This window comes from Emydura macquarii, unplaced genomic scaffold (assembly GCF_026122565.2).
Source record: "Emydura macquarii macquarii isolate MOO-44397 ecotype Brisbane River unplaced genomic scaffold, CSIRO-AGI_Emac_v2 contig_2627, whole genome shotgun sequence".
NCBI lineage: Eukaryota > Metazoa > Chordata > Testudines > Chelidae > Emydura > Emydura macquarii.
This window is the reverse complement of record NW_027132764.1, coordinates 251153-268253: the sequence shown is the minus strand read 5'-3', so window position 1 is coordinate 268253 and position 17101 is coordinate 251153. Positions and strand designations below refer to the sequence as shown.

At 60.8% G+C, this 17101-nt stretch overlaps 3 protein-coding genes across 7 annotated transcripts; all 3 read right to left on the bottom strand.

Annotated features, from left to right (window-relative positions):
- Positions 1-1652: 1652 nt before the first annotated feature.
- On the bottom strand, positions 1653-5244 carry PPP4C (protein phosphatase 4 catalytic subunit). Of its 3 annotated transcripts, XM_067563884.1 has the most exons (9): positions 5133-5244; positions 4920-5019; positions 4652-4703; positions 4482-4532; positions 4265-4366; positions 3991-4164; positions 3749-3875; positions 3265-3454; positions 2772-3020 (listed from the first exon to the last, which is right to left on the bottom strand). In XM_067563884.1, the coding sequence occupies exons 2-9, from the start codon at positions 5015-5017 to the stop codon at positions 2891-2893; spliced, it is 924 nt and encodes a 307-aa protein (XP_067419985.1). In that variant the 5' UTR covers positions 5018-5019; positions 5133-5244; the 3' UTR covers positions 2772-2890. The 3 variants fall into 3 exon arrangements, with proteins under 3 accessions (XP_067419986.1, XP_067419985.1, XP_067419984.1); XM_067563885.1 differs by lacking the exons at positions 2772-3020; positions 5133-5244 and adding an exon at positions 1653-1808 and having other exon boundaries at positions 4920-5107; XM_067563883.1 differs by lacking the exon at positions 5133-5244 and having other exon boundaries at positions 4920-5107.
- Positions 5245-5881: 637 nt separating this feature from the next.
- ALDOA (aldolase, fructose-bisphosphate A) lies at positions 5882-12537 on the bottom strand. Of its 2 annotated transcripts, none has more exons than XM_067563880.1 (9): positions 12502-12537; positions 9413-9533; positions 8862-9073; positions 8458-8512; positions 8207-8367; positions 7952-8035; positions 7506-7680; positions 6651-6850; positions 5882-6273 (listed from the first exon to the last, which is right to left on the bottom strand). In XM_067563880.1, the coding sequence occupies exons 2-9, from the start codon at positions 9522-9524 to the stop codon at positions 6178-6180; spliced, it is 1095 nt and encodes a 364-aa protein (XP_067419981.1). In that variant the 5' UTR covers positions 9525-9533; positions 12502-12537; the 3' UTR covers positions 5882-6177. The 2 variants fall into 2 exon arrangements, with proteins under 2 accessions (XP_067419981.1, XP_067419980.1); XM_067563879.1 differs by lacking the exon at positions 12502-12537 and adding an exon at positions 10510-10652.
- Positions 12538-12824: 287 nt separating this feature from the next.
- On the bottom strand, positions 12825-15901 carry LOC137163583 (crk-like protein). 2 transcript variants are annotated; one of them, XM_067563881.1, is made up of 3 exons: positions 15555-15901; positions 14653-15204; positions 12825-14259 (listed from the first exon to the last, which is right to left on the bottom strand). In XM_067563881.1, exons 1-3 carry the CDS (start codon positions 15711-15713, stop codon positions 14125-14127), a joined length of 846 nt encoding a protein of 281 aa, XP_067419982.1. In that variant the 5' UTR covers positions 15714-15901; the 3' UTR covers positions 12825-14124. The 2 variants fall into 2 exon arrangements, with proteins under 2 accessions (XP_067419982.1, XP_067419983.1); XM_067563882.1 differs by having other exon boundaries at positions 12825-14145.
- Positions 15902-17101: the final 1200 nt, after the last annotated feature.

Below are 17101 nucleotides of genomic sequence, written 5' to 3'. Positions count from 1 at the left end.
AAGTTGATAGTAGTGAATATAAATCAGAAGTTAGGAATTGTAGAAAATTGATAAGAGAAGCCAAGGAACAGAAGAAATCTGTGGCCAGTTGAGTTAAAGGCAATAAGCAGTTTTTTTACATATATTAGGAACAAAAAGAATCTTAACAATGGTGTTTGTCCATGACTACTGGAAATGGTAGACTCAACAGTAATAATATAGCAAAGGCAGAAATGTTCAATAAATATTTGTTGAAAACACAAACAATGCCATCCCATCACAACGTGATGATGACAATCTTTCCATTCCATTAGTATCTGTGGAGGATATTAAAGAGAAGTTACTAATGTTAGCCATTTTTAAATTAGCAGCTCCAGATAATTTGCATCCAAGAATTTTAAAAGAGCTGGCTGAGGAACTGATGGACCATTAATGCTGATTTTCAATAAGCCTTGGAGCCCTGGGGACATTCCAGAAGAGGCGAAGAAAGCTAATTGCCAATTCTGGAAAAGGACAAATGGGACGACCTGGTAATTATAGGTCTGTCAGACAGACATTGATTCCCAGCAAGCATTAAAAAAGTGTAATGCAAATCAACATGGGCTCATGGAAAATAGATCCTGTCAAACTAACTTGATAGCTTCTTTTCTGCAATTACAACTTTGGTTGCTAAAGGTAATAGCATTGACATAATATAGTTAGACTTCTCTAAGACGTTTGATTTGGTACAGCATAACATTTTCATTAAAAACCCAGAACAATATAAAATTAACATGGCACACATAAAAGGAGCTAATAGGGCTCAAAATGCAATTGTAAATGGGGAATTGTCCTAAAACAGGTCTGTCTCCAGTGGGATCCTCCAGGGATCAGTTCTTGGCCCTACAGCATTTAGTATCTTTACCAATGACATGGAAGAAAACATGAAATCATCACTGATAAAGTTTGCAGGTGTCACAATTGGGGGAAATAATGTGATCCTGGGATGCATAAACAGAAGACTTGCCAGTAGGAGCAGAGAGGTTATTTTCCTCTCTAGATTTGCCCTGGTGCAACCGCTGCTGTAGGAATCCCGGGTCCAGTTGTGGTGCCCACAATTCAAGGATGTTGGTGAGGCAGAGGGGGGTGTCAGAAAAATTGCCTGGAGGGGGTCAGTGCTGGCATGGAGAATCCACATTGGACAAGGGGCTCTGCAGTCTGGCAGAGGAAGGTCTAACCCAACCAAGTGGCTGGAAGCTGAAGCTAGATGAATTGAAACTGGAAATAAGGTGTGAATATTGAACGATGAGAATAATTAACCTTTGGAACAATTTCCCAATGGTGAAGGCAGATTTTCCACCACTGGGGATTTTTTCAATCCACACGGGCTGTTTTTCTAAGCAATCTGCTCCGAAGATGACCTGGGGGCAGTTCTCCAGCCTGCATTATATGGGTGTGTGTGTGTGTGTCAGGAGTCTATGAAACAGAGGGGTCCCTCAAGGACATATGTAGTTGCCAGTGCAACCCCCACTCCCCCCCTGCCAGGGGCTCTGCACATCCCCCCCACCGCCGTTTGTCTCGGGGACCAGCCATACCAGCCCCCGGCTGGGCTGCTCTGGTGGAAGATGTTTGGTTCTGCAAGGTTGCTGCTCTACAGCCAGTGGCAGAGCTTGCTGAGGCAGCTGGCTCTGGTACTGGGGGGGGGGGCGTCTCCCATTTCCTACTCTCCCCCTCACTGTGTCCGGCTCCGCCCATCCCCAGACATGCTGGAACTGATCAGTGGCAGCATTCGAACACTGTCGCCGTACAGGGAAACGCTGCGGAGATCAGGGTAGGGCCCCGGCCATAATCTGAAGTGAAAGTAAGGCTGAAAGTTGGGGGGGGAGGGGAACCAGGACTCCTGGGTTCAATCCCTGGCTTTGTGCTCGTGTCCCCTTGCACAGACAAGGCACAATGACTCTGCGGCATCCCTAAGAGGTTCCCCAAAAACCCACAGCAGACCCAGGAAGGAATCCCTCCCAAATGACCCACGGCCCCAGCAACACCCAGGCTGAGCAGCTCCCACAGCCCAGTGACTGAATTGCATGCATCATCGGACCTGTCACCCACACAACAATGGGGCAGCCTACCTTTCCCCTCTAAGGGGTGCCAGCTGCCCTCGGGCCCCAGGGCAGGGACTGGCCAGCTCAGGAGCACAGGAAAGGGGGGTGGGTGGGGATGAACACTCACCAAGTTTTCACCCTTTGTAGAAACTTTTTTTTTTATTTTTTTTTTCTGTTTTTTTCCCCATTTTTATTAGAATTTTTTTTACTAAAATGAACAAAAAAGGCATAAATTGGACAAAATAATTAAAGAAAAGAAACAAACATTTTAACAGGAGACAAATCAGGAGGGGACTTGGGGCCCCTCCCCAGAGAGAAATGGAGATGTAGGAATAGCCTCTAGCAAAGAGACTAGGGTGGGGCAAATGGTCCCCGAGGAGAGATGAAGCTGTAGGGTGACCCACGGGATAGTGGGCTGTCCTGCTGGTTTGGGGTCATCTGGTCCCCCCATCCCGATATCTGTGAGCCAGTTTCAGAGGGCAGATGCCCTGCAGCAGCGAGGCCAGGTCTGCAGGCTGTTGGGGTGAGGGGGACCCTGATATTAAATAAGAGACAGGGGACTGGAAGCCTGGAGAAATCAGATTCAGATTTGGAGGGGTGCTGCCAGGGGGTGGGGGGGAGTTACATGGAGCGTGAGGGACACTGGGGCAGGGAGGTAACAGTCAATTAATTCCAGAGAAAGGCTGGATTCTGGGCACCCCTACATTTGACATCCCCAGGGAATGGAAAGGGCTGGGATCAGCCCCCCAAGACTCCAGGACCCCCCGGCAGGGGAAGCCAAGGGCTGCCTCAGCCCAGCTGGGGGGGGGTTGCAGAAAGTGGCACAGGGGTCACAGGAAGTAGTCAGCGACGGGCTTCTTGGATGGGATCCCCCGGGTTTCCTGGGGGGCAGCTTCAAAGATGATGAATTCCTTCTGCAGGTGCTCATCCAACTCCAGGATTGCGGCCACGTTCCCGCACCTGGGGGTGCACGTGTCACACATGGGTCTGCAGGTGTCCCTCACTCCCAACATGCAGCCTCCTGCTCGCCCAGCCTTGGGCTCCCCCACCCAGCCCTGCCAGTGCCCCTCACTCCCAACATGCATCCCCTGCTAGCCCAGCCCTGGGCTCCCCCCCAGCCATGCCGGTGCCCCTCACTCCCAACATGCAACCCCCTACTAGCCCAGCCCTAGGATCCCCCCCAGCCCAGCCTGGCGCCCCTCACCGATAGCAGTAGTTGGGGGCCGACCACACGGTGAGCACAGTCTCGTTGAAGTGCCACTTGTAGCCCTCCATCACCAGCTGGTGGGCCCGGCAGATCATGTCGATGTCATTGGAGGCATTGAACTGGGCGACAACATCACTGCCAAAGAGGTACCCGGCGCCCCGTGGGCTCACGCCCCAGCCCGTCGTGTCTGGGGAGCGGAGCTGGTGTGAAAGGAAAGCCCTGCCCCCTCACGGACCTGCCTCAGCCAGCTGGGTCCACATAACTTTCCCTCTCCCTCCCACACAGTTGCCTCCCCTTACTGCACCCTTGGACCCTCGCTGTGCCCCCCCCCCCACTCCCAACCCCTATAACTCACCCACCCCCAGCACCTATGAAGCCCCATCTCCTCCCTACCCCATCTGTGCCCTCCCCATGGTTCTCCTGTTACCCTTCCTTCCCTGGCTCCCCACAACCCGGACTGGCTGCCCTGCCCCCCCAATACCTTCGGGGTCAGACCAGAGCAGGTCACACATGGGCCCGTCGTGTGGCACCTCCTGCTTCCGATCGATTGTGCGGATCTGGTCCAGGGTCTGGATGGACGGGGAGAGGCCCCCATGGACACAGAATATCTGCAGGGTGGCAGGGCAAGATGTTAGGAACCCAGAAGTCCTGGCTCCCAGCCCTTCTGCTCTAACTACCAGACCCCACTCCCCTCCAGCATCCAGCCCCTCCCACCGGGCGCACCTTGCCGTCGATGATGGCTGACAGGCTGAGGTAGTCGAAGATCTCGGTGCAGTAGCGCCAGACGGTGACGGAGCCATACTTGCGCAGACACTCATCATAGAAGCCGTACACCTGCGTGATCTGCCGGCTCTCGTGGTTGCCCCGGATCAGTGTGATGCGGTCGGGGTAGCGCACCTGGGGAGGGGGAGGGGTTATCAAGGCCCGAAAGGGGGAGGACACTAGTGGGGGCTGGGCAGTGGCAGAGGAGGTTCCGCCATGGCTGGTAGAGTCTCACCTTGAGCGCCAGCAGCAGCAGGAAGGTCTCGACACTGTAGAAACCCCGATCCACAAAGTCGCCCATGAAGAGATAATTGGTCTCTGGGACGTCACCGCCGACCTGTGGGGACAGGGGTGCGGATGGGACAAGGGCGTGTCCTGCCCCCACAGGGGACTGATGGGCCAACAGGGGCAGCGCAGAGGGGGCTGATGGAACAGTGGGGGTCTCTACTCACCCTGAACAGCTCCTTAAGATCATAGAACTGGCCATGGATGTCCCCACACACCTGGGTGGAGGAGAAACGTTGGGGATGGGCTGAGACATGGGGGCCATGAGATCCCCCACCCCACTGCCACCCCAACCCCTCCTTTTCAGAGCCCCCCAGACACACCCCCCCACACTCACAGTCACAGGAGAATCCACTCGCTGCACGTTGCTCTCCTCCACCAGAATCTCCCTGGGACAGAGACGGGCAGGTCAGTGCAGGGCCCCCCTATAACCAGGGCCCACCCCAGTGCCCTGTCGCCGTGTCCCAGCCCCACACCAGAGCCAGCTGCATCTGGGGTCCCCATGTCCCAGCTCCTGCTCCGCCTCAGAGCTAGCCACCCCCCAGCGCCAGGCAAGGGGTCCCCGTGTCCCAGCCCCCTCCCCAGAGCCAGCCAGCCGCGCTCACCGGGCCTTGGCGCACAGCGCCTTCACCTCGCTCTCCTTGATGAGCTCGCAGCGCCGCAGCTGCTCGATCTGCCGGTCCAGGTCGCTGATCTCCGCCATGGCTGCGGGACACGCGGGGGAATCAGGGGCGCCGGGCCGGGCCGGTGCCGGTACCGCCACCCCCCGCCCGCCTGCCTCCCGCTCCGGACCCTCCCGCCGCGCTCCCCGCGCCCACCTGGGGCTCCCCGACCCCGTCCCGGCTCCGACCGACCGAGCCCCGCCGCTGGCCCCGCCCCCGCCCGGCGAGAACGTCACTTCTTCCCGCCGGAAAGAGAAAGAACGGGGGGGGGGGGACAGGAAGTGACGTCAGAACAAAGGGGTGGGGGGAAGGAGAGGCAGGGCGCGGCCGGCGCTCGGGGCGGAAGTGAGGCACGGGCCCGCAGAGAGAGAGTCAAGCCGCCGGCAGCGGAAAGAAAAAGGAAATGACGTCCGGCAACGGACGCATTGGGTAGGCGGGCCTCGCTACTAAGTTCCCGCCCCTCACTCTGAGAACGAGCAGGGCACGCGACCCAGGCGCTAGCCCCGCCCCCTTCGTCACAGAGACAGCCCCGCCCCTTCCCCCAACCCGAGGTGGGAGGGGTCTGCGCGGGCTCCAGTTCAGTGTGGGTGGAGGAGGGGTCCCCGTTCAGTGTGTGGGGGAGGGTCTGCGCAGCCCCGAGCTGGCTGTATGGGGGGAGGGGGGGGCTGCGTGGCCCCTGTGGGGGGCGCGAGTTCAGTGTGTCGGGGGGGGGGAGGGAGGAGCTACATGCCCCGCGTTCAGGGGGTGGTTGGCCCATACAGGACACAGGCCTGAGCTGGGGGGAGGGAGTCTGCCCAACCCAGAGGTTGGGGTCTGTGTGTTTCTGCCCCCTCCCCGTGGTCGTCCTTGGGGACTAATCCCCCCCCCCCCAGGGGGCAGAACTGATGCACACTCGCAGCCGGGGGTCACGTTAAATAGATTTTCTTTATTGTGGGAGCTGGGGAGGGTCACACGCTGTCCCCTGGGTAGGCTGGGGGCCTGGTGCACGAGGGGGGGTGCCCAGAGCGTGTCTCGCACCAGCCAGAGAGGGAGCAGAGCGACTACAGCAGGGGAAGGGGGCCTGGACTCCTTGGTGCTTCACGCCCCTCCAGTGGGAGCTCAGCTCTTCTGCAAGCCCAGAGCCAGCCACGATTTCATACTAGACTCCACAGGGGCAGGGCAGGTGGGGGTAGGGCAGGCGGGGGGCCAGGGCGTCCCACATTTAGTAGGCATGGTTGGAGACGAAGAGGGACTCGCTGGCAGCGGCTCCACTCTGGCCACTTGGAGCGTATTTGCCCTGGCAGGCAAGGCTGTTAGCCTGGGGAGGGAGAGAGAGAGATCAGTGCCCCCTTCCCAGCACCACCAGGCACCCCACCCACACCCAAGGCCAGGGACCCCATTCCCTGCCCTCAGGCCACCCTCCCCCAGGGGCCAGAGACCCAATTCCCTGCTCCTGTGCCAGCCAGCCCCCACTCCCATGGACCCAAGAGGCGCGAGATCGCTTTCCCCGCCCTTGCTGGTGCCCCCTCCCCTCCCAGGCCAAGGACCCCATTCCCCACCTCCGGGCCAGTTGGTATTCCCCCCGGGCCAGGGACCCCATTCCCCAACACCAGGCCCCCCTCCCCCCAGAGCCATGGACTCGGTGAGGGGAGGCCCCATTCCCCACCCCCCTGGGGGCAGGGTGCGGGTACGTACCAGGGCCCGCTTGATGTACTCCTCCTGGGCACTCTTGGCGTTCTCCTTCTTGCCGCCCCAGGCCTTGAGGGCAGAGGCCTGCAGGGCACGGCCGTAGGAGAAGGTCAGGGCCCAGGGCTTGTGCAGGGGGCAGGTGTTGATGGCGTTGAGGTTGAGGGACGCCTCCTCCTCGCTCTGCCCGCCGGACAGGAAGGTGATGCCTGGGGAGGGATGGGGGTCAGGCTGAGGCGCAGGCTGAGTGGGCCCAAAGGAGAAACCAAGTCGCGCAGCCCAGCCCTCACTGGCCGATGGGGGACAGATGGGGCCTGATGAGGGGCTGGGTCCATGGGAGGGAGCATCTGAGATGGGCTGGGCCAGCTCTCACGCTGCCCAGCAGTGTGGTTCTGCCCCATGGGCTGGGACCCCAGGGAGATGGGCCAGAGGCTCCCACTGGTATCCCCAGCCTGCTAATCCAGAGCCACGGCTGGGCTGGGCCAGAGGGACCCACCAAGACCCCAACTCAGCGGCTCTGGAGAATCCCTCCATGGGCTGGGAGATGGTGTCACCTCCACCCTCCCTGCATCTCAGCTGCCCAGGCCTCGGTGGGGCTGCTCGGCCAGGGGTATCAGCCCCGGGTGTCCCCCCACCTCTGGGCCACTGGATCTTCCAGGACCCAGGATCAGCTGCTGCCCCCTTCTCCCCGCAGGACGGCAACCCCCACCGGGACCCCCAGTGACCGCAGGCCCCAGGGTTTTTCCTGCCAGAGGCTGCAGTGCGAGGGCCAGTGGCAGGTGCCAGCCACGGCTCCCCAGCCCCCGTGTCAGCAGTGAGGGCCCAAGAGGGTGAACAGGGGGGTACCGGGGGGGGGGTCCTTACCTGGCACAGCAGGTGGCACGGTGCGGCGCAGGGCGGTGACGGTTGCCATGGCGATCTCCTCGTGGCTGTACTTCTTGGTGCAGGCATGGCCGGCCGTCACCATGTTGGGCTTCAGCAGCGTCCCCTCCAGGTAAACATGGTGGTCGCTCAGCGCCTTGTACACTGCTGCCAGCACCTGGGGGCGGGGCCAGAGATGGGGCGGGGTCAGCCACAGGAGATTCCTCCCCTCAGAACACACACCCCCTTGGAGAGACCTTTGCCCACTCCATCCAGCCCTGGGGAAACCCCTCCTCCCAGACCTCCCCCATCACCCTGCCCCCACGGAACCTCACTTCCAGCCCCCCGCAATCCAGGGAACCCTCCCACCCCCCATCCAGCTGTGGGGAGACATCCCCTGCCCACGCCCCATGTCTTAGCCCTGCCCCCACCTCCAGTGCCCCTCTCACCTTCTCGGTGACGTACTGGCAGCGCTTCAGGTCATGGTCCCCATCGGGCAGGATTTCCGGCTCCACGATGGGCACGATCCCATTCTGGGGAGGGAGGGTGACAGACAGAGTGGGTGGGGTGAGACACCAGGAGGGCCCAGACCACAATGAAAGGACTCAATGTCGCTATCCGGTGGCCATATGGGGAACTGCAGCTGCCATGCACACAATGACCCCAGACACAGCCCCCCCCAGCTGCGCCCCAGAGGCACTCACCTGCTGGCAGATGCTGGCGTAGCGTGCCAAGACGTTGGCATTCTCCAGGATGGCTAGGTGGGAAGGGGTGTGCTCTGAGATCTTCAGCACGCAGCGCCACTTGGCAAAGTCAGCCCCGTCCTTCTTATACTGGGCGCAGCGCTCGGACAGGCCGTCCAGACCTGGGGGGTGGGACAGAGCGTAAGCAGTAGCCCCAGGGCAGGAATCCCACAGGGGACTGTGCTGTGATTAGACACAGCTGCCTCACTCACCCTGGGTGGTGGTCTCTCCATTTGTCCCGGCCAGGGGCACCACACCTTTGTCGACCTTTGGGGCAGAAGGGCAGGTCCATTCAGTCACTGGCTTCCTCCTAGAGCCTCCCTCCAAACCATTGCCCCAGACATTCCGGTTGGGGTCCCCCGCCGGGCTTTGCCAGGGTAACAAGATTCCCCCACCTCCCGTAGGACCCTTGGACACCCTCTCCCTGCCCAGCCCCCAGGAAGCGCTTCCACCCCCTTGGTCCCATACCATCACCCCTCCCTGCCATTCACTCCTGCACCCACCCTCCCTGTCAGCCCCTCTCACTGCTAGCCCCCGATCCCCCTCCCTCAAACACTCCACCCCTCCCCCCTTAACCTCCATCCTGCCACCCCCCTCAGCCCTGCCCCACGCTCACCTTGATGCCCACCACACCACCCTTGTCCTTGATGACCTTGGTGAAGGGACGCGCGTCATCGGCCTTCTGGTACATGGTTTCATGGAAGAGAATGACGCCCCCGATGCAGGGATTGACGCGCTGGTCGGCCGTTAACAGCAGCTGCCGATAGAAACGCCGGTTCTCCTCCGTGTTCTCCGCCCCGATGGAGCTCAGCCGCTTGGCAATGCTGCCTGGGGGGGGGGGGGGGACGACGGGGGGGGGGGGGGACACGACACGACAGAAGGGGTGTCAGCTCGTGCACCTCCATCCTGAGCTGCAGCCCCCAGCCTCTTCCCCCCCAGTTCTGCCGGTGCCCGTCCTGACCCACAGCCCCGTTAGCCCAGCCCTGTGCACCCCCCAGCTCAGCCAGTGCCCCACACTCCTGACCTGCAGCCCCTGCTAACCCAGCCCTGGGCACTCCCCAGCTCTGCCAGTACCCCTCACTCCCGACCCACAGCCCTGTTAGCCCAGCCCTGGGCTCCCCGCTCAGGTCTGCTGGTGCCCCTCACTCCCGACAGCAGCACCCTTACCAGTGGACTCATCAGCGGCGAGGATGCCCTTGCCAGGGCCCACGATGCGATGGGCAATGTCCGAGAGCTCCTTCTTCTGCTCCGGAGTGAGGGCTGGGTACTGGTGGGGCATCTTGAGTTACTGCGGGGAGAGACAGGCAGCAAAGGGTTAACCTTACTCAGACAGGCAGACGTGCAGGGCCTGTTCTCCTGCATGGCAGCCATGGGCGCTCGCCACTAGAGGGCGCTGCCAAGCTGGGGTGGTGCAGGGAGGGGAAATGGGACCCAGGAGTCTGGGAAGGGCCCCCTCCATGCTCCCAGCCCCAGGGGGAAGGGTTGAGACCCAGGCATCCCAACTGGTAGCCCTGTAGAGTTCACAGCCTCCAGGGAGGCGTGAAGGAGGGTGTGGGGGGAAGTGGGATCCAGGCATTCCAGTAGGGGTCCCACAGCACTCCTAGCCCCCAGGGAAAGGGAGGGGAGACCGAGATGCAGAATGGGACCCAGGCATCCGGGACAGCAGCACGAGGTACCGTTGGCCCCTAGGGGGCGCCCCCCCAGCATTAACCTTGCAGCTCTGACCTTGAAACCGGGCAGGAGCCTCAAGTCCCCCCCACGCCCCAGGGGCGGGGGAGGGGCAGCGTACACAAAGCGTGAGGGGTGCATCAAGTGGAAACCAGCACCCTGCGGGGGGAGGGGGAGGCGATTGACCAATCGAGGCCATTTCAGGAGCAGCAGGATGGAGGCAGGCGGGGACCCCTCCCTGAGCCGCGTGGGGGATGTCAGGTAGGAATCCCAGCAGGAGCGGGACCGTGGGGGGCGGCTTCAAGCCCCCTTTCTGCCCCCCCCCCTTTCCAGCTCGCTCAGACGGAGCAGGGGTTTCAGGCCTGAGACCCAGCGCCCCCATTACCACCGGGGGAAATCAGCCCCCAAAGCCCTCATCTCCGGCGGGATCCCTGCTCCGGACCCCAATGCCCCGCCCGGATACCGGCCTCACGTAGCTCTCCCCTCCACAGCCCCCCGCCAACGAATCCCTGCCCCCCACTCCCCGCGTCAGCCCCCGCGACTTTCTGCACCCCTTCGCTGCGTCCCCCCCGGCGGCTCCCTGCAGCGGGTCTCACCTCTCGCGGGCGCCGGGCGGTGACTGGGAGCGGGTGACTCCGAAAGCTCAGAGTCTTAGTGTTCCGAAATGGAGCGTCATACAACCGCGGGCGGAAAGAGGGAAGGGGCGGGGCCAAGAGTTTAAAGGGCCACGGCCTCCTAAATAGGGGCCGGAGAAGTCTCCCTCAGCTCCCCTAACCGACCCCTCTTTCCTCCTGCTCCCTCCCCTGCTCTAGCACCCCCATCTCCCCTCCCCCTTTGAAATCCCCATTGACTCACGGGGCGGGTGTGTTTGGCTGAGGGAATTCCCCCCCCCTTACAGGGCAATGTGCTGAGTCACCCCCCACCCGTCCTGTCTCTCCCGGCAGGGGGAAAGGGGAGACATCAGGGGTAGAGTGTGTGAGAGGGGGCTTGGATTGGGGGCAGGTCCTATGAGGGAGTAGTGGATTTGTGGGGGGCTGTGGACGCAGGGGACTGAGGTACATTTGCAGGAGGTGGAAGCCAAAGCACCGTCCCTGCAGGGCTGGACCCAAACGCTTCCCACCCCCCTCAACATTTAATCTCCAGGCCCTGCTTCCACAGCCACCCCCACACTCCCAGACACCCCAACGCATCTTCCCCTCCCCTCAACCTCTGCATCAGCTGGAGTGTGCTGTCAGGGTCCCCTTTCTGCCCCCCAGCTGGAAGGAGGGTTACAGTGGAGGCCAGGTGCTCCCCTCCCCGATTCTGCTTTTGGCTCTGACCTTTCTCCAAGACACCAGATCCCCTCTCCCTCCCCCCCCCCCACTGGCTCATGTGTCCCCCTTGGAAGGGCAGGGAGCTATTTTTGGGTCCCCACCAAGGGGGGGGTTAACCCACCCGGTGCCAGGATACTGCCTGGCTGTGAGGTCAGGATACCCACCCCTTGCCCCCTGGAAGGAGGAGCTGGGACCTGCCTGAGGCTTGTACCCACAGAGCCCCTGTGAAATCCCAGGGCCAGGTGGGCTCCTGGCCAGGCCGGCTCAGGCAAGAGGCTCCAGGCACAAATGCTGGAGGCGAGGCATGGAGCCACCTGGGCAACATCTGGGGCTTGTGCATGGAGTGGCTGGTGTTCTGCTCCCCACACTCCCACCAAGGCCTGAGATCGGGGTAAAGTGCCTGGACCACAGGACCTCTCCCCCCAGGAAACCACAACTGCAACTGCACGAAAAGGCAGGGAGACAGGCCCAGACTGGCTGGGGCACAAAGACAGCGGGGTGAAGAGAGCACAGGAATGGGGGGGGGGTGGAACACCCCAGGCCTGAGGGGGGAGGGGGCTCCTTAGCGGGGGCTGGGACTCTGGGGTGGGGAGGGAGGATCAGATGGCATCTGAGGAGGGGAGACTGAGACTGGAGAAAAGATAGATGCCCTTCACTCCTGACCCGCAGCCCCCCTGGCTAGCCCAGCTAGCCCGCCTGGCCTGGGTGTGGGAGGGGATTTCTCCTCTGGAAATCAAGGTGAAACTGCATCATGGCGGCGGGGGCAGGGAGTACTATGCTGATCAACACGTACCAATCAGGAAGGGGGGGAAGAGTGCCCAATCTGGGACCCCAAATCCCTTCCCCATCATAAGGGCGAGCTACCCCATGCCCCCCAGACCTAGATCCTGCAGCCCTCATGCACAGCCTGGGGGTGGCAGCCTGGAGCTGGAGGGAGAGGGGGCATGGAAACCTGAATCCCCTGGGTCCCTTCCCCCATCTGCACCTGATCTGTGACCCCCTAGGAGTCCAGACCCCCCCCGAACATTCCACCCAGGGCGCAGCTGCCACCTTAGAAATGTCATTGGCTCCCCCACGTTTGCACCACTGCCCGAGTCCCTCCCCTTCCCCCCACTATGCTGCTATGCCCCCCATGTACCCCTTACCCTCGTCCCCTCCATCTCTCATGCCTACTGCCCCACAACCTCCCTACTGCCTACACCCCACCCCCCAATAACCCTCCCAGCCCAACACCCCTTTAGCCCCCCCAGCCCCCTTGCTTCCCATGCCTCTCACCGCAAGGCGGGGCTAGCAGGGATCTCTGGTGGTGCACGGCAGCTCCAGGCAGCACTGGGTGACTGGGGCACAGAGGGGCTATAGGGCTATAAGGGGCCAGGGGGAGGGGCAGGATAACCTTTTCACTGACCCCTGGCCTTTTGCTGAGGCTGCTAAAAATACTCCAGGCTGGGAATGTGAAATGTCCAGCCCCATGGCAGGGCACAAAGCTGAGTCATGGGGCAGGGGGCCCAGCAGCCTGCATCCCCACTTCTCCTGCTGCACCGATCCTCCAGAAACCCCTGATCCGCCCACAGACCCATAACCCCTCACAGTCCCCAATGTCTGAGTCCTCAGTGCACCCCCCAACAACACCAGAACCCCCCAAACTCCTCCTTTGTGGGGGACATCTCCATCTTCTCCTTGCCCTCCCATGACTCCTGGTGCCCCCTGCTGGCACCCCCTCAGCACTGGCTCCTGGGGCACAGACAGACGTTTGCCCCCCAAATAAAGGCAGGAGCCACTTGGCTGGGGCCTGGGGTTGTGGATTAAAAGCCCAGTGATGGGGGCGAGCTAAGGAAGGGGAGGGGGAGCCAGTGGGGCTGGGAGTGAAAGGAGGGTGAATCCCCCCATCCTGCCCCCATTGCCCCCAGCCCTCACTCAGTCCCTCTCCTCCCTTCCCTGCCATTGACCCCCCACACTCACCGAAGTTGGGGGGCAGGCCTTGGGATCAGCCCCAGCACAAATGAGCTGCAGGGCAGGCCCCAGCTGGGTCTCCATGGAAATTTTCTGGATCCCAGCTGGCCCTGGGCCAGGATCCTGGACAACACAGCGATGCTCTAGACCCCAGATAGGGATCCCAGGTTACTCTAGAACCCAGCTGGTCTCAGGCTTGGATCTGGGTTCCCATGGCTGCCCCACCCCACAGAAGGAGCTGAGTTCAGGTGCAGTCATCACCAGGAGCTTTAATGTAGCAGGGACACAGGGCGTATCACACACACGGGGGGTGGGGGGGAACCTCAGAGATGGGGGAAGGGCCATTTTGACCTGGATCCAGACCTCAGTCCTCCAATCAGAACCAGGATGCTCTTGCCCCCTCCCCCCATTAATTCATGTGCAAACAGCATCTGCATGAAATACACCATGGTGCATGTCAGAGTCATGACCTGGAAGTGGTAGTGGTTAAGGTCAAGGAGCCAGAGGAGACCCAAAGGTCAACAAGCAGGGAGCTCCAAGGTCATAGGCTCCCAGTTCAAAGGTCACACATTCAATGTAGTGAGGTTCAAAGGTGAATGACACATGCTCCCTACAAGTAGCCAAGGGTCAAAGTCCAACAACTCACAGGCTAAAGTTCATGGGTCCCAGAGCCAAGGGTCAAAATTCAATGAGCCAAAGTACACAGGCAAGGGGCCAAGGTCAAAGGTCAATGCTCTGGAAGCAAGTGGCCAACCCGTGACTCATCAAAAGGCCAAAGTTCAGGGGAGCCAATGACTGAATGGTCAAAATTCGTCAACAGAAGGGTCAAAGTGCAACCATCCAAAGTTCTGGTGACCTGGAGGTCACAGCCAGCCGCCCCGCAGTCAAAGTTCAGGGGTCGCAGGGCTCAGTCGGCTGTCCCAGGTCGGAGTTCAGGAGTCGCAGGGCTCAGCTGCCCTCCTCGGGGCTCTGGGGATCAAGGATCTGGACGTGGGTGAAGGGGAAGTGCCCACTGCGCCCATTCAGCTGCCCCTCCCACTGCCCATTGATGTTCATCTTCGTCACTGTGATGATGTCACCCACCTGGGGGTCAGAGGGCAAAGGTCACTGAGTCACATTCCTCCCTGGAACAGCCCCAGTCTCTCCCACTTCTCCGTCTCCAGACACCTGGGTCCCCGAGAATCAAGGACTAATTTCCCCCCTCCCCCCTCCATGCTCCCAGACACTAGGATCCTTTAGGATGTGGGGTCAATTCCCCCTCCCTTGCCTGGACCCCCAGAATCAGGGACTATTTCTGCCCACCATCCCCTGGGAAGGCTGGGATCCATGGATCGATTCCCCTGGGACGCCGCATCCCTGGGATCCATGGATCGATTCCCCCAGGTCCCTGGGATCTCAAGGGAAGACTCCCACATGTGCTTTGGTCCCCTGGAATCCAGGACCCATTTCCCCTGGAATCCTTATCCCCGTACTCACCTCAAAAGCCAGAGCCGTCTTGTCGTAGGCATTGGGCACCCGCCGCTGTACAGCCCTAGCCAACACAGGGCCATTGCGGGGGGCAGGTGGGGGACCGGGGGGACCGCCTACACTGGGGTGGGCATAAGGCCCCAGCAGGACGTTGGCTTGGGGACGCCATGGCTGGACGTAGGGCACGGGGATCATGCCCACCCGCCCGTCACCCCGCTGGGCCGTCCACCACTGCTCCTCTGGCTTGCCCAGCACCCGGAGTGGCTCCCCTTTGCGGAACGGCAGGTCCTCCTGGTCAGTGCCCCCGAAGTCGTAGAGAGCCTGCACCCACTCGCAAGGCGGGGCAGGGCCGGCGGGCGGCACGTCAGGGTCCCCTCCCCCCTCAGTAGGGGGCAGTGGGGCTGGGCCAGGAGCTGCAGGGCCCCGGCACACGGGCACCACCAGCGTGGTGGTGTCCAGGTAATGCACCCGGTAGAAATCCAGCAGCGCCGGCAGCCCCTCGAACTCCTGGTCCCCGATCTTCAGCCGGCCCGGCAGGCTGTTAATGATGTAGTGAGAGACCTGGGGGAGCCAGAGGGAGGGTGTGGGGGCAGGGAAAAGGGGGGTTGGGGAGAGATGGGGATGGAGGGAGTGTAGGGGTGGGGGAAGGACACAAGGCCAGACAGACAGATAAGGGTTAAACATTGGACATACCCCAGCCCCCCCATCTCCTCTCTCCCGACTCCTGGATTCTCCCTGGATCTAGGGTGATTTCCTCCCCCACAACCCATGGGCTCCCTTTGGTAATTCCCCTTCCACCTCCCACGTTGTCCCTTCCTCTCCTGCCATCCTGGGACACCTGCCTCCACCTCGGCTTCAGGGCCGGCTCCCCCTCCCTGCCAGCCGCTGACCAGACGCCTGGGTCCCCTCACCTTAGCGTTCTCGCTGACGGAGAGGACGAAGTCCCCGGGGCAGGTGGAGCTGTCCCGCACCAGGAAGGTGCCAGGTCGGTGACCCTGGAGACAGGCCACGGCCTCCTGGCGGCTCAGCGGCCCCATGTACCACTCGTAAGAGTCCCCGAAAGACGACATGGCTCTGGGGGGCACTGGGGCTCCCTGTGACTACCCTCTCAGGGGCACCCCCAGTTCCAACACAGCCCCTCAATCCCCCAGGTGAGTCCTCATGTGTGAGGGCCCCCCAGATCTCTGGGGCATGTAATCCCTGAATTAACAGAGCCCCTGGATTCCCCTGAAAGGAAACAGCCCCCCCAGTCACCCTGTACCCCCTCTTCTCCCTCCAAATCTCTCTGGCAAGCGGCCCCCCCCCCGAACCCTGCCCCCAAATGCAGCTGCCAGAAGAGCACCCCAATTATGGCCCCCACGTAAGGCCAGCCCTGGGGCACCCTCCGACTTCTGCCCGAGCCCCCTGTCCTCCACTGCACCCCTCAATTCCTGTGCACCCCCACAGTCCTTGAGCGCAGCCCCCCATTCCCGGGCACCTTCTCACTCCCGCCCCAGGAGCCCGCTGCCCCACTGCAGCCCCCCAAGGTCCCTGCGCCCCCGAATCCCTCCCCACTGCGGGCCGCCAGCGAGGGGCACCCCCGAATCTCGGCCCCTCCCCCAACGCGGCCCCCACCTGCGCCGGGGATCCCGCCCCTCCCCCCAAGCCGGGGTGCACGGACGGGCCCTGCCGCCTCCCCTCCCCCAACGCCGCCGCCTCCTCCAGCCCAGCCCCGGCCGGTCACCGCGGCAACATGGCGATGGGAAGTGACGCGCCCCCGTCCCCGGGTGGCCACCATGACGGGGGCTGGCAGGACGGGCGGGCGCCCATGTTGGGTGTGGGCAGGACGCCTGGGTTCCCTGCCCGGCTGGGGGAGGGGGTGGTTGATCGTGGTGGGGTCTGTCCGTCTCCTGCCACACGCTTAAGCTGATTATTTCCCTATAACGAATAGTTGATTTTTGTGCCTCAATTCCAGTTCAGGGCTCGAGGACTGAGGGATGATGCAAACAACACCCATGAATCCATGGATTAGAAATCAAACACAGGATTAAAAATTTAACCGCAATGCAATACACAACACCGTGAATGCTATTAACATTCAAATCAGAAATGAAACAAGGAAGGTCTGGTCAAAACAGCCTCAGAATAAAATGAATACACCATGATGGTACAATAAAAGTTAAGTTAGGCATAAAATAAAGATAAAGGTAAACCAATCCATACCCAATAAAACATAAAAAGTTAACTAAGAATAAAATTATACACACTCAACAGACTTGGCAGAATTCATTTTTGTTATAATTTTGATGGATACTATCGATGTTCATTTTTAAGCATTTTTTTCAATTTAATTTTTCAGTTACAGGAAATTATGAAGGCTCAGATAATTATTTAATGACAGTAGATTTTGAGATTCAAAAGTTAAAGCTTTATAAGTGTTCAGACAAAATTTGTCCACAGCACGTCAACATATACAAAG